Source organism: Lepidochelys kempii, chromosome 2, assembly GCF_965140285.1.
Source record: "Lepidochelys kempii isolate rLepKem1 chromosome 2, rLepKem1.hap1, whole genome shotgun sequence".
Lineage (NCBI taxonomy): Eukaryota > Metazoa > Chordata > Testudines > Cheloniidae > Lepidochelys > Lepidochelys kempii.
In genome coordinates this window covers 91,701,660-91,717,714 of record NC_136381.1, presented here as the reverse complement: position 1 = coordinate 91,717,714, position 16,055 = coordinate 91,701,660, and the positions used below count along the sequence as shown (strand labels likewise).

Sequence of the window (16,055 nt, the reverse complement as noted above, 5' to 3'; positions counted from 1 at the left end):
CATCCTTGTTTGGTACCATTGGTAACAGGGAAGGCTTCTGATGAGTCACCATGCTGCACCACCGTGGCATCATGCCATCGTGAAATGAGCAGATGACAGTAATCATCTTCTCTGGGCAACCAACTTTACTGATGCTAATTCCAGCAAATGATCCAAAAACGTAAATCTGTAGGAACATGTACATAATCAATTCCATAATAGTACTATGGTTAGTTTTTATACTAATATCATTGCACAAACATTCTTTAAAGATACACCTTTCTCCTCTTTACTCTTACAGCAATAATTACCAGGTACTAGTCCTGCCCTGAGACAATACCGCACAGTGTACAGAACAATCCCCAGGGGATCCAAAGACGACTAAACTCAGAGCTGCTGTTGATACCTTTTTCAGCTCTCACACAGATTTCTTGATCACTATGAGCCTTGGCATTCATTGGGTAGAATCTCCAAGGACAGCTCATTTCTCCAAACACAGCTACCTTTTAGGCTACTCGAAACTGAAACAGACACAAAATAAAGTGAAATTATCATCATGGTGACATTAGCACAAATCTGGCAAAACAACCAGAACTTCACAAAAAGAAAGGAGTACTTGTGGCACCTTAGAGACTAACCAATTTATTTGAGCATGAGCTTTCGTGAGCTACAGCTCACTTCATCGGATGCATACCGTGGAAACTGCAGAAGACATTATATACACACAGAGACCATGAAACAATACCTCCTCCCACCCCACTGTCCTGCTGGTAATAGCTTATCAAAAGTGATCATCAAGTTGGGCCATTTCCAGCACAAATCCAGGTTTTCTCACCTTCCGCCCCACCCCTCCCCCACAAACTCACTCTCCCGCTGGTAATAGCCCATCCAAAGTGACCACTCTCTTCACAATGTGTGTGATAATCAAGGTGGGCCATTTCCTGCACAAATCCAGGTTCTCTCACTCCCTCACCCCCCTCCAAAAACCACACTCACAAACTCACTCTCCTGCTGGTAATAGCTTATCCAAAGTGACCACTCTCCCTACAATGTGCTTGATAATCAAGGTGGGCCATTTCCAGCACAAATCCAGGTTTTCTCACCCCCCCACCCCCATACACACACAAACTCACTCTCCTGCTGGTAATAGCTTATCTAAAGTGATCATCAAGTTGGGCCATTTCCAGCACAAATCCAGGTTTTCTCACTCTCCGCCCCCCCACATACAAACTCACTCTCCCGCTGGTAATAGCCCATCCAAAGTGACCACTCTCTTCACAATGTGTATGATAATCAAGGTGGGCCATTTCCAGCACAAATCCAGGTTCTCTCACCCCCTTAACCCCACTCCAAAAACCACACACACAAACTCACTCTCCTGCTGGTAATAGCTTATCCAAAGTGACCACTCTCCCTACAATGTGCATGATAATCAAGGTGGGCCATTTCCAGCACAAATCCAGGCTTTCTCACCCCCCCCCCCGGAAACAAAAACACACACACACACAAACTCACTCTCCTGCTGGCATTAGCTCATCCAAACTGACTACTCTCTAAGTTTAAATCCAAGTTTAACCAGAATGTCGGGGGGGGGGAGGGGGGCTAGGAAAAACAGGGGGAAATAGGCTACCTTGCATAATGACTTAGCCACTCCCAGTCTCTATTTAAGCCTAAAGTAATAGTATCCAATTTGCAAATGAATTCCAATTCAGCAGTTTCTCGCTGGAGTCTGGATTTGAAGTTTTTTTGTTGTAAGATAGCAGCCTTCATGTCTGTAATTGCGTGACCAGAGAGATTGAAGTGTTCTCCGACTGGTTTATGAATGTTATAATTCTTGACATCTGATTTGTGTCCATTTATTCTTTTACGTAGAGACTGTCCAGTTTGACCAATGTAAATGGCAGAGGGGCATTGCTGGCACATGATGTCAAGAATTATAACATTCATAAACCAGTCGGAGAACACTTCAATCTCTCTGGTCACGCAATTACAGACATGAAGGTCGCTATCTTACAACAAAAAAACTTCAAATCCAGACTCCAGCGAGAAACTGCTGAATTGGAATTCATTAGCAAATTGGATACTATTAATTTAGGCTTAAATAGAGACCGGGAGTGGCTAAGTCATTATGCAAGGTAGCCTATTTCCCCCTGTTTTTTCCTACCCCCCGCCCCCCCGACATTCTGGTTAAACTTGGATTTAAACTTAGAGAGTGGTCAGTTTGGATGAGCTGTTGCCAGCAGGAGAGTGAGTTTGTGTGTGTGTGTGTGTTTGTTTCCTGGGGGGGGGGGGTGAGAAAGCCTGGATTTGTGCTGGAAATGGCCCACCTTGATTATCATGCACATTGTAGGGAGAGTGGTCACTTTGGATAAGCTATTACCAGCAGGAGAGTGAGTTTGTGTGTGTGTGTATGGGGGTGGGGGGGTGAGAAAACCTGGATTTGTGCTGGAAATGGCCCACCTTGATTATCAAGCACATTGTAGGGAGAGTGGTCACTTTGGATAAGCTATTACCAGCAGGAGAGTGAGTTTGTGTGTGTGGTTTTTGGAGTGGGGTTAAGGGGGTGAGAGAACCTGGATTTGTGCAGGAAATGGCCCACCTTGATTATCATACACATTGTGAAGAGAGTGGTCACTTTGGATGGGCTATTACCAGCAGGAGAGTGAGTTTGTGGGGGAGGGGTGGGGCGGAAGGTGAGAAAACCTGGATTTGTGCTGGAAATGGCCCAACTTGATGATCACTTTAGATAAGCTATTACCAGCAGGACAGTGGGGTGGGAGGAGGTATTGTTTCATGGTCTCTGTGTGTATATAATGTCTTCTGCAGTTTCCACGGTATGCATCCGATGAAGTGAGCTGTAGCTCACGAAAGCTCATGCTCAAATAAATTGGTTAGTCTCTAAGGTGCCACAAGTACTCCTTTTCTTTTTGCGAAGAGAGACTAACAGGGCTGTTACTCTGAGAACTTCACAGACTCAAGCACTGGGGGCATACACAACAAAAACAAAAAGAATTCAGCTAGTACACACGCTTCACTGCAAACTCTAAATACCACTATAGAACTAAACAATCAAAAACCTGGCTGTGATGAAAATGGCAATTTCCTGCCATATCCGTGGGAGACCCTCTTGAATTAAATTTAAGAATCTTTGAGGTTCATTATCTGAAATGAATGGGTTATGTATAAGACTACAGTTTTGTCACAGAAGTTGCATAAATCACGGAATCTGTGACTTCCAAAGACCTCCGTGACTTCAGCCCTGGCAGATGGCAGCTGCAGGGTCCTGCCGCCTCCTGCAGCGGCAGGGAGCTGTAAGGTACTCCCGCACAGGGCTGTCCCTAGCTATTCTGGGGCCCTACATACACACCCCCATGGTGGGGGAGGGAAACCCAGGCCTCCTTTGGGGGGGAGGGGCTGGCCTGGGGGGCAGGGGGGAACCACCCCCCAGCACTCACTGGCAGCACAGCTGGGGCCGGGTCACTGCACTCCCGTGAACACAGGCCCCGGCCCTGCTGCAGAGCTCAGGGGAGTGGGGGCGGGGCGGGGCTGGGGCGGAGCAGGGGCAGAAAGAGACGGGGCTGGGGCAGGGAAGAGGCGGGGTGGAGCAGGGGCTAGGGGTCAGGGGCCCTGGGCAAGAGCCGGAGCAGGGGTTGGAGCAACATGCAGCTGTGCAGGGCACCAAATTTCTTGGTGCCCTGTGCAGCTGAGTCCTTTGCGTATGGGTAAGGACGGCCCTGCCCCTGCTGCTTGAGGCAGCGGGCCCTCAAGCTCTCAGCCACCATGGGCAGCAGAGGTACCCCACACTTCCACCTGCTGCAGATGGAGGGGGTACCATGCAGCTCCTGGCTGCTGTGGGAGATGGGGACCCCTGGTAGCTCCCCAACTTCCACCATGGTGGGACAGGGGACCCCTGAAAGCTCCCCAGTTGCTGCTGCAGCGGTGGGGCAGAGGGACCCCTGGCAACTCCCTGCCTGCAGCCATGGTGGGGCAGGGGGACCCCAGCAGATCCCTGCCACTGTGATGGGGCAGGGGGACCCTGCAGCTTCCCTCTGCCAGTGGTGGCAGGGGGACCCTGGAGCTCCCAGTAACCCTGCAGCTGCCCCAGTCCCTTCCCATTTTATCATGGATATTTTTAGTTAAAGTCAGGGACAGGTCACGGGCTACAGTGAATTTTTCTTTAATGCCTGTGACCTGTCCGTGACTTTTACTAAAAATATCCATGACAAAATCTTAGCCTTAGTTATGTATAATTGTGGGCTGGGATTGTATGTAACCTCTCCAGCGGAGAGATGAGACAAATGTGAGACCTGGGGGTTTCAATAGACTATACTGAACAATGTGCCAGACAAGAACAGACTTTTGGAACAAAAAATGTTAAGTAGTTTTCCTGGGGAATATCTTGGGGCAGTGCATGCAAATGCCCTTCCCTGGTTATGCAAAATCCCAGCCTGAAGAGTGGGCCTTTCTCTGCTGATCATGTGTTACATGAGGCCAAGATCAAAGGCCCAAGCTGTATAAAGGAAGGACTGAACTATTCATGGTAGTTCTGGTTCTGAATCTGAGACAGTTATGACCTTGTAACCATAGGCGAAACCCACCTGTGTGTTTTGAAGGACTGACGCCTATGAGAGTCCGAGGTTGGAGTTGGGATGATCTCTGGTAAGTTTTTTAGCATGCCTGTAGGTTCTCTGATTGTTTAAGTATATGTTCTCTGTAATGGTTTCCCCGTAAAAATAAATGTGCTTGTTCATAAGGAGCTGTGTGATAATTTATAATCCTGGCAATTATGCTGTTCAAAGTCTCTACAGAGAAAGCGAAGTGCAGATGCTGGCAATTTAGGCTGTCTGTCTTGCTGGGGATATTACAGCATGCAGGGAATTGTACAGCATAGAAAATCCCAGATACGAGGAAGAGAGGTGCAGTCTCTGCCCAAGAGAGGGTAATGGCTGAGAAGCCGGAAGCTTAGAGCAAGCGATATCAAGGGATTACGGAAGGAGAATAAAGGTGCAGTTGCCCTGAACTGCAAAACCAGCTACCAAGCACTTGAGTTGAGGGCGGGGAAGGGGAGGGGAAATGAGTGTTGTAACTAAAGCTAGAGTAGGAAAAATGACATGAAATCAAACACTAAATTTTATACAGTGAGGTAAGTGTGGTGTGTGTCGGGGAAGCTACAACAAAATAATTCACTGTAACAAGGTACATGCTAAACCACCAGACAGCAGCACATTTCTGGTTCTGCAGTATGAGCACTGTGTGCAAATGGAAGCCCATCTGTGAGGAGGCAAGGGCCTGGCTGGAGAGGGCCAGCCAGTGTTGAGAGGCTGAATGGGGACGGAACAAATTGGAGCCAGACACAGTTTGAGGAGGTGGCTTACCAGGCTGGTGGGTGGTTCAGACTGTTGAGGGGGACAAAAGTCACATCTGAGGTGGAGGAGCTGGCTGGAGTGTGGGCAATGGATCTGCCTGAGTGGTGGATGGCTGGCATTGGGGCAAGGGGCCCAGGTGAGGAGGAACAGGATGGAGTGCCAGTAAGGGTCACGCACATAGGGTGTGAGGTGGCTGGATCAGCAATCCAAGATACTCAGGTAGGGGTGCTGGCCAAAATTGAGGTGAAGACCCTGCTTGGGGATGGGGGACCTGACTGGGTTTATACTTTGACCTACACAAGAAAGTGTGGGACCCTCTACTAAGCTATTGTCTGTAATATGTATATGCAGCAGCAGAGGGTGCAAGAGAGCAAGAAATATTTTTTAAACAGCTAATCCTTTCATGGGTTGTGAAAGGAGGATTAGTAGAGAATGGTGGTGGTGGTGCTATAAATTGCTGGGGATAGCTGAGAAGTAGACTGTAAAGATCCATGAGGCTAGAATCTAGGTTTGCAGAGCTTGGGTCAGCTGACATTCCCACATTGCCAGCAGCAGACTGTGAAGAGCCACATCCAAGGAGATTATGTGCCACAGTAAGTACCGCCCAAAGGGACTAGAGGAACAGCACCCTGTGGTCTTCTGATAGGCCCCTGGTCACTATTTAACCCTGGATGGTGGTGTAAGAAGTTTCCTGGGCTTTCTGATCTCCAGCCCATGATCCTCTCTCTTGCCTCATGATTCCAGCCTGTTAACTATCTCTGGTCTCTGACCAAGCCTGACTCTGACTTTGATTCTGGCCTATTGATCCTGGCCCTATCGATTACTCTGATCCCTGCTTGCTAACTACTTGACTTGTGGACACACCAGCCCAGCTGTGACCCTATGTCAGACCATCTACACCTCGTCCCTTATACAGACAGATACACCAGTTTCCGTACGTGAGCTTATACTTTCTACAAACCTATATGGATGGAACAAAAACATCTATACATGGTGAAATAAACCATGTCTGTGTTTTGTCTCCCTGCTCTGTCAGCAACCTTACGCCTCACAAAAATGTGAAGCATGACCTTGATTACCAGTGCACAATAACAAAATTAATATGTGTATGTGTGTGAGAGTGTGTGCTACATAAAAAAATAGGAAATTCACCAACATAAAAAAGGCAGAGTAAAGGTTGTCCTGTGTTATCTTGTGCCCTTCCAGAACACTCAAACCTCTGAAATAGCTTAGGTCAGTGGTTTTCAAACTTTTTTTCTGGGGACCCAGTTGAAGAACATTCTTGATGTCTGCAACCTAACAGAGCTGGGGATGAGGGATTTAGGGTGTGAGAGGGCTCAGGGCTGGGGCAGAGGGTTGGGGTGAGGGCTGTGGGGTGGGGCTGGGAATAAGGGGTTCAGGGTGTGGGAGGAGGCTCTGGGCTGGGGCAGGGGGTTGGGGTGTGGGAGTAGGTCAGGGCTCTGGACTGGGGGGTGCAGGCTCTGGGTTGGGGTCAGGGATGAGAGGTTTGGGGTGCAGGAAGGGGTTCTGGGTCTACGGGGGTTCAGGGCTAGGGCAGGAGTTGGGGTACAGGAGGGGGTCAGGGCTCTGGGCTGGGGATAAGGGGTTTGGGGTACAGGAAGGGCTCTGGTTTGTGGGGGCTCAGGGCTGGGGCAGAGGCTTGGGGTACAGGAGGGGGTCAGGGCTTTGGGTGCAGACTCTGCGGTGGGGCTGGGAATGAGGGGTTTGGATTGCAGAAAGGGGTTCCAGGTGTGTGTGGGGGGGCTCAGGGCTGGAGCAGGAGATTAGGGTGTGGGATTGTGGTGTGGATTTACCTTTGGCGGCTCCCGGTCAGCAGCGCGGCTGGGGTGCACCATGGACCGTGCTGTGCCCCAGAGGTGGATAGCAGCAGGTCTGGCTCTTAGGTGGAGGCATGCAAGGTGGAGGTGTGCAAGGTACTGGACAATGGGAGTGCGGAGCCGGTGCTCAGGGCCAGCATGTGCAGCCTTGTGGTCCCCCTGCCAAGAAGCCAGACCTGTTGCTGTCTGCCTCCAGGGCACAGCACAGTGTCGGAAAAGGGAGGCACAAACCTGCCTTAGCTGGGCAGCACCACTGATGGGACTTTTAACATCCCGGTCAGCAGTGCTGACCAGACAAAAGTGACCCAGCGCCTTACATGCTGCAACCCAGTAGTGGGTCACGACCCATGGTTTGCAAAACACTGGCGTAGGTAATCAAACTTCAACTTCTGAAAACCAGGAAATACAGAGTGAAGGGATGCACCAACATAACCTTAATTCTAGCCCAGGGGTGGGCAAACTACATCCCATGGGCTGGATCTGGCCCACCAGCTGTTTTAATCCAGCCCTCAAGCTCCCACTGGGGAGCCGGGTCTGGGGCTTGCCCCACTCCGGCGCTCCAGCTCAGGAGCAGTGTCGGGGGCCGCACCATGCGGTTTCTGGAAGCAGTGGAATGTCCCTCCCTCTGACTTCTACGCGTAGGGACAGCCAGAGGGCTCCGCTCCACACACTGCTCCCACCCCAAACGCTGCCCTCTCAGCTCCCATTGGCCAGGAATGACGGCCAATGGGAACTGCAGGGGTGGCACCTGTGGACAGGGCAGCAAGCAGCAGAGCTGCCTGGCCGCACCTCCATGTAGGAGCCAGAGAAGGGACATGCCACTGCTTCTGGGAGCCACTTGAGATAAGTGCCGCCCGGAGCCTGCACCCCATAGCCACCTTCCCGTACCCCAATCCTGTGCCCTGATCCCCCTCCTGCCCTCCCACCAAAGCCTTTGGTCCCAACATGGAGCCCCCCCCGCACCCTGAACTCATTTCTGGCCCCACCCCAGAGCCCACAGCCCCAGCCAGAGCCCTCACCCTCACCCCCTCCTGCACCCAACTCCAATTTGGTAAACATTCATGGCCTGCCATACAATTTCTATATCCTTGGGCCAAAAAGTTTGCCCACACCTGCTCTAGCCCCCTGGAGCTGATAATAGCCTTTGGAAATGATCTGCATACACTGTAGCTGTATTGAATGATTAAAGGATTAATTGGCATTAGCTTGGCATAGCTGTGATTGGGAGTCCTGCCTCTCTTAGAGTCTGACACCCACTCCCTGCTTCCTCAGCATGTGTGATCTAAAGAAAGATGTGCAAGTGTACTTTGAGATATTGGCTCATTTCAGTGCTGACTTCTGAAGATTAAATCAGTACCTGTGTACAGGAATGATCTTGCCAAGGGGACTGTCAGTACAGAGGTGAGATCTGAGAGCAACCTGCAGATGCACTGATGGGTAAGTGAAAAGAAAGGTCAGAGGGCATTTTGTGCATAAAGAGGCTGTAAAATGACCAGGCATACCAGCATTTCTGCAGACTGGGCTAAGTGTTTGAATGCAAGGCAGGTGCAGGCTGCTGGTGGTCAGAGCAGCTCACTCAAATGGCTCCCCGCCGCAGCAAAGAGGTTTTTGACTTTGCGCTAGTGGCCCCTTGCTGTGCTCCCTGGGGGACACGCCCTGCCGGCAAAGGCAGTGGGCACACGTGGGGCCGGGCCTGAGCCGCGTTCCCACAGGGCAGAGTTAAGGTGACGCGGGCGCCGCTCGCTCGGCACGTTCCGCTGTTTGGCGGTTGAGCATTATCCAGCGCGAGCGCCAGCGCGCGCGCCCTTGGGCAGCCGCCGCGCCGCCTTCGCTGGTGGGGGTTGGTCAGCCAGTCAGGCGTCTCAGGACTCCGAGCCCAGCGGACGAGCGGAGACCCCGGCCGCGGTACAGGCGGAGAGGGGCGGGGCTCTGGTCCTTCCGCAACCTCTCCCCCCGCCGTTCTCCCCCACTCACAGCGGGGCGGGCAGGGAGCCCCCTGGCGGTCCCACCCCCTCCCCACCTGTGCGTTGTCCCACCCCACCCCGGCCCAGAACGTATCGTGACGTCAACCCAGGTGCTTTCCCTGGGGTGGGGTTTCGACTGCCCCAGCTAGGCGGAGGCTGGTTGGCTGCGACCGCGCATGCGCATGACGGCGGCGGTGGCGACTAGCGAGCCGCGGCGGACCGTGAGGCAGGCAAAGACGGAGCGCGCGGCGAGTTGGGACTTGCGCTCGCCGCCGCTCGTGCTCTGGGCGGAGCGAGCGAGCGAGAGGTTATGAGCCTGCAGGACTCCAGCGGCCACCCTCGCTCCGGCCGCGACCATGGCAGCCTCCATAGAGCAGGAGTTCCAGGAGATCGACACTGCTAACGACTGGCAGGCTCGCTACTTTGTGAGTGAACAAGGGACTCCCTTTATCGAGGGCTGGGGGAGGGGAGGGAGAGACAGGCGGCTCTGGGCGGCACGCGAGGCTCTTGTCTTAGGCTGGGAAACGGAAGTCGTTGGGCCACGGTTTGATTTCAGGTGCGCGCGGTAGCGCCAGCACCAAGCCGCCGGGAGACACTGCGCATGCCCCGAGAAGGGGCTGGGGGAGAGGAGCGCCGTGGAAGCGCGCATGCTCTGTGAGGAGAGGGGAGGAGGTGCACAGGGCTGTTGGGAGCACGCGTGCGTCAAGTACGAGGGGTGGGGGTGAGTGGATGAGGCGCGTGTTGAATGAAGTGCGGGTAGAGCAGAATTGAAAATGCGCACGCGCAACGATGAGTTCTCGCCTGCCGACGCCCCCGCTTCCTAGTCCGGCCTCTGGGGCGCTGCCTGCTGAAGCCGTGCCTCAGTGTGTTTGTCAGGCTGCTCCTCCGGCCTCCCCTCTGCCCTTCGCACGCTGCGGACACCTCTCGTCCTGGGTGTCGTTCTGCAGGCGGATAAAGCAATATCTGTGAGATACTCCCGAGGGAGCAGAGGGCTGCGGCGGCTGCCAGCTTTGCAGTGGTGCTGGGGCATTCCTGCTAGTCCCTCGTTCGCAGCCTAGCGCCAATATTCTGGCAGCGTTAATTGCTTGTGAAGATCTAATGGCAAGACCACTTCACATGTTATGTCACCAGAAGTTGCATGATGTGTAGTAACTGCCTTTCATGTGTTGGGTCACCTGAGTCAGAGCTACTACATCTATTTTTGCCAAAATAGTAGTGATTAATAATTTGCACTCCTATCCTTCGAGTTAAGGTTTTATAAAATAGTTTTACAAACGTTGCTCATCTAGCTGGCATCACACCCCACAGAGTTATTAGATGTTAGGCCTGTTTTACAAAGGAGGAATAAGCAGCACCAAGTGAATGTGACTAATCTAAAGCCTTGTCTACACAGCGACTTTACAGCACTACAACTTTCTTGCTCAGGGGTGTGAAAAAACACACGCACATCCTCCTAAGTGCTGCATGTTTCAGTGCTGTAAAATGCCAGTGTAGACAGTGCACCCAGCTCTGGGAGCTACTCCCCTTGTGGGGGTGGTTTTCTTACAGTGCTGGGAGAGCGCTAGTGCAAGCCTCCCCATATAGATGCAAGGAAGACTGCAAGTTATGCTCAGGAAATTCTCGAGGAAAAATTCAATAGGCGAAAAAAGGTGGGGTCTCCTTCCTTGTAGAGTGAGTTCTCCAATTCCATGGACTTGCCAGTGTTTGTCGAGAAACTCTCCTCCAACAGATTTTGGGTCATTGTAGTCGTATCCCTTGCTGGTTTAACCTCTGTGGCAAATCAGAGGGTTTTGTATGTAAACATGCATACTGAGAGAGAAGAGCTTAAAGTAATGCATTCCGATGAGAGGTTTCTTTTGGATACTTTTGTTGTTTTTAACTCTTGTATCTCTTGTAGGTTGAGTTGCTCCAAAATTGTCAGTAAGCTATGTGTATACAATTTAAAATGTGCACTAAACTTTTTAAGAGAGACACTTTAAAAAAAAAAAAAGAGAATAATATATTTATTTATTATGGGAAACTCCACAACACTTACCTCACAGATTTTTAATGCATAAATGATTAATTTGTTTATATGTAATGATATTTCAATAAAAGTGACAATATTCATATCTAACAACAGGATCCAAGTTCATTTTAGATTATAGTGCCATAGAAATCCTCTCTGATTATACCTGTTTTCAGGAAGAACAGTGAAGACAATTTGAAGAGATTTGACGAGAGTGGAGCTTTTTTGCAATGAGGATGATGCAGATGGTAGATTGAGGGAAGCCCATGAGGAGATTATAATAGTCAAGGCAAAGAATAGTCGGGACCTCTGCAGTGGCATTGCTGGAGAGAAAAAAAGGGGAGAATATTTTTTGAGTCCTGTGGGACGTTTATTGTCAGAAGTAGCAGCATCACTGATGTGAAGGAAGGAGAGAAGACTTGACAAGGTGCTATTGTACAGTGTAAAACTTTTCTTTGTCTTCTCAGATACAAGTACAGAAAGACTACAAAAAGGTCTCTGTCACAGTTAGTCAAACTCAGCAGATGCCTGGCACTCTAGCCATCTTTTCTATTTGTCTGTATTAGATGAAGCTGGCCTTGGAGGATGAAGCTGGGGAATGGCACAGATACAGCTTATAATAGGTCTTGGAACACGTTGGTAGAATTTCTTGTTTCAGACAGTGGAGGAAGTAAGCCGAGGAGGCAGGCATCTTAGACTTGATTCTGACCAACAGGGAGAAACGGGTTGTGAATCTGAAGGTAGAAGGCAATTTGGGTGAAAGTGATAGAATCAATGATTCCTAGGGAGAGGGAGGAATGAGAGTAGCAGAATAAAGACAATAAATTTCAAAAAGCCAGACTTCAACAAACTCAGAAAACTGGTAGGTAAGTTCTTGGGAAGAACATCTAAAGGAAAAAGTCAGGAGAGCTGGCACTTAGAGATATTAAAGCAGGGGTGGGCAAACTTTCTGGCCCGAGCATCGCATTAGATACGGAAATTGTATGGCAGGCCATGAATGCTCACGAAATTGGGGGTGGAGGTGTATGTGGGTGAGGGCTCTGAGATGAGGGTTTGGGGTGTTGGAGGATGCACCAGGCTGGACCAAGGGGTTCAGAGGGCAGGAGAGGGATCAGGGCAGGGATGGGGCTTGGGAGGGGGTGCAGGCTCCCAGCGGTGCTCACCTCAAGCAGCTCCCAGAAGCAGAAACATGTCCCCTGCTCCGGCTCCTATGCTGAGGCGCAGCCAGGCAGCTCTGCACGCTGCCCTGTCTGCAGACACTGCCCCTGCAGCCTCCAATGGCCATGGTTCCCGGCCAGTGGGATCTGTGGGGGCAGCGTGTGGAGTCTCTTGGCTGCTCCTGCATGTAGGAGCTGGAGAGGGGACATGCTGCTGCTTCCAGGAGCCACACGGCGCCACAGGATGCACAGAGCTGGGCAAGCCCACGGACCCTGCTCCCTGGCGGGAGCTCAAGGGACACATTAAAATGTCTGAAGGGCCGGATGCAGCCCCTGGGCTATAGTTTGCCCACCCCTATATTAAAGACATATAGGAGACTAACCAGAAGAGGAGGAAAGATGGGAAGAATAGTAAGAGGCCCATGTGGCTCCATCAAGAGCTCTTTAATCATCAGAAATCAAAGGGAATCTTACAAAAGTTACTCTTGGGGGAATTATGCACCTAAAAATTATGTGCATAATATTTTAAAATTCTATGTAGTTTATTTGTCAAAATAACACAACATAATCATTCCAGTTTCAATTTTGTTAATTTATTTTAAACTACCTGTCAACAATACAGATTTAAAAAAAAAAAAATTCCCTCAGGAATAGAGAGTTTAAAAAAACCAACCCTATGACAACCCAGTTCCAGTTGAGGGGTACTGCTGTTGAGGGAGCTGCCTGGGGCCCCCCAGAGCCAAGCCATGGGGCACCCTCCAACCCAGACACCCGTACCTGCTCCCCCCAGAGCCCAACTGTGGGGCACCCCTTCCCCCCCTCAGAACTCAGCTGCAGGGCATCCCCAGAGCCCAGACACCCTCCTTCCTCCCCTCAGAGCCTTTACTCTTCCCCACCCAAGCTTCTTTACTGTTGTGGTGTGGGATGTGGTGTGGTGCTGCCCTGCCCTTTCTCACCCTTTGCAAGAGCCGGGTCTCCTGGGTTCTTTCCTGTCCTGGGGCGGATGAGGATAAAGCCAGGCAGCCAGAGTGTGCAGAGCCTCCATCCCTACCAGACTGGGCACTCCACTCACTACAATCTGGAGAGCTGGGCTCTGCAGAGTCTAGCATCCCCTAATGGCTGCCAGCAGCTCTACAGCCCCACTTCTATAGTGGAAACGTGAAATTTGCGCAAATTCTGCATTGTGCAGGGGTGCAGAATTCCCCCAGGAGTTAAAAAAAAAAAATAGAAGCGTGGACAAATTGCTAAGGATGAATACAGATGAATAGGACAAGCATATAGGGACAAAATCAGAAAGGCTAAGGTACAAAATGAGTTACACCTAGCAAAGGACATGAAAGACATACATTTACAGAATCTCTTATTACTGAGGAGCAAGAGGAGGATGAAGGAAAGTGTAGCCCACTGTTTAGTGAGACTAAATAGCAGGTCTAATAATGGATATCAAGAAGGCCTGAAGAATTTAATGCCTCTTTTGCTTCAGACTTTATTTAAAGGTTAGTTGTGACCAGATGCTTAACACAGTTAGTGTTAACAACAAGCCAGAATAGGGAAAGAACAGATTGAATATTTTAGCTAAATTAGATATATTTAAGTTGGGAGGCCTGACAAAGTTCACTGGGTGTACTTAAAGGAATCTTGGAACTGTTAACAGTTGTCTTCGAGAATTCATGGAGGACAGGGGAGATCCCGGAGGACTGGAGAAGGGCAGACATCTTACCTTTCTTTTAAAAAAGGCTGACCAGTTTATACCCTAGGTCCTCTTTGTTCCCCAACTTCCATACCTGGAACAAGTTATTAAACAATTTTTGTAAGCACCTAGGGGATAATACCGTTATAAGAAATAGCCAGCATAGATTTCAAGGATAAATCATGAGATCAACTTAATTTCTTTCTTTGTCATGATTCCTGGCTTAGTAGATGTGGAGGGGAGGGAGCAGTAGGCATGATGTATCTGGTCTTCCATGACATTGTTATAAGCAACCTAGGGAAATGTGTTCTAGCTGAAATTATTATAAGGTGGGTTCATATCTGGTTGAAAGGCTGTACTCAAAGAAGTAATCAATGGATCACTGTCATATTGGGAGGAAAAATTCAGTGGGGTCCCACAGAGGTCTGTCCTTGGCCGGGTACTTGTTCCACATTTTCATTATGACTTGGCTAATGTAGTGAAGAGTATACTTATAAAATTTGCAGATGGCACTAAGATGGGAGGGGTTGCTAGCACTTGGGAGGACCGGGTTAGAATTCAAAATGACTTTATAAAATAGAGAATCGGTCTGAAATCCACAAGACGAAATTGGGAAAAGACAAGGGCAGAGTACTACACTTCAAAATCGGAAGTAACTGGCTAGGTGATAGTACTGCTGAAAAGGTGGATCACAAATTGAATATGGGCCAACAGTGTGATGGAGTTTTCTGGGTATATTAACAGGAGTATTATATGGAAATCATGGGAAATATTTGTCCCATTCTACTCAGTACTGGGAATCATAGAATCATAGAATATCAGGGTTGGAAGGGACCCCAGAAGATCATCTAGTCCAACCCCCTGCTCGAAGCAGGACCAATTCCCAGTAAAATCATCCCAGCCAAGGCTTTGTCAAGCCTGACCATAAAAACCTCTAAGGAAGGAGATTCTACCACCTCCCTAGGTAAAGCATTCCAGTGTTTCACCACCCTCTTAGTGAAAAAGTTTTTCCTAATATCCAATCTAAACCTCCCCCACTGCAACTTGAGACCATTACTCCTCGTTCTGTCATCTGCTACCATTGAGAACAGTCTAGAGCCATCCTCTTTGGAACCCCCTTTCAGGTAGTTGAAAGCAGCTATCAAATCCCCCCTCATTCTTCTCTTCTGCAGGCTAAACAATCCCAGCTCCCTCAGCCTCTCCTCATAACTCATGTGTTCCAGTCCCCTAATCATTTTCGTTGCCCTTCGCTGGACTCTCTCCAATTTATCCACATCCTTCTTGAAGTGTGGGGCCCAAAACTGGACACAGTACTCCAGATGAGGCCTCACCAATGTCGAATAGAGGGGAACGATCACGTCCCTCGATCTGCTCGCTATGCCCCTACTTATACATCCCAAAATGCCATTGGCCTTCTTGGCAACAAGGGCACACTGCTGACTCATATCCAGCTTCTCGTCCACTGTCACCCCTAGGTCCTTTTCCGCAGAACTGCTGCCTAGCCATTTGGTCCCTAGTCTGTAGCTGTGCATTGGGTTCTTCCGTCCTAAGTGCAGGACCCTGCACTTATCCTTATTGAACCTCATCAGATTTCTTTTGGCCCAATCCTCCAATTTGTCTAGGTCCTTCTGTATCCTATCCCTCCCCTCCAGCGTATCTACCACTCCTCCCAGTTTAGTATCATCCGCAAATTTGCTGAGAGTGCAATCCACACCATCCTCCAGATCATTTATGAAGATACTGAACAAAACCGGCCCCAGGACCGACCCTTGGGGCACTCCGCTTGATACCGGCTGCCAACTAGACATGGAGCCATTGATCACTACCCGTTGAGCCCGACAATCTAGCCAGCTTTCTACCCACCTTATAGTGCATTCATCCAGCCCATACTTCCTTAACTTGCTGACAAGAATACTGTGGGAGACCGTGTCAAAAGCTTTGCTAAAGTCAAGAAACAATACATGCACTGCTTTCCCTTCATCCACAGAACCAGTAATCTCATCATAAAAGGCGATTAGATTAGTCAGGCATGACCTTCCCTTGGTGAATCCAT

General features: G+C 49.9%; 1 protein-coding gene across 3 annotated transcripts in view; it reads left to right on the top strand.

Annotated features, from left to right (window-relative positions):
- Positions 1-9,306: 9,306 nt before the first annotated feature.
- PTPN2 (protein tyrosine phosphatase non-receptor type 2) overlaps positions 9,307-16,055 on the top strand; it is a 58,202-nt gene continuing 51,453 nt past the window's right edge. For all 3 annotated transcript variants that reach the window (XM_073331660.2, XM_073331657.1, XM_073331656.1), the window contains exon 1: positions 9,307-9,572. In XM_073331660.2, coding sequence (XP_073187761.1) covers positions 9,504-9,572 — 69 coding nt within the window. In that variant the 5' untranslated portion in view covers positions 9,307-9,503. The remainder of the gene's footprint in view (positions 9,573-16,055) is intronic.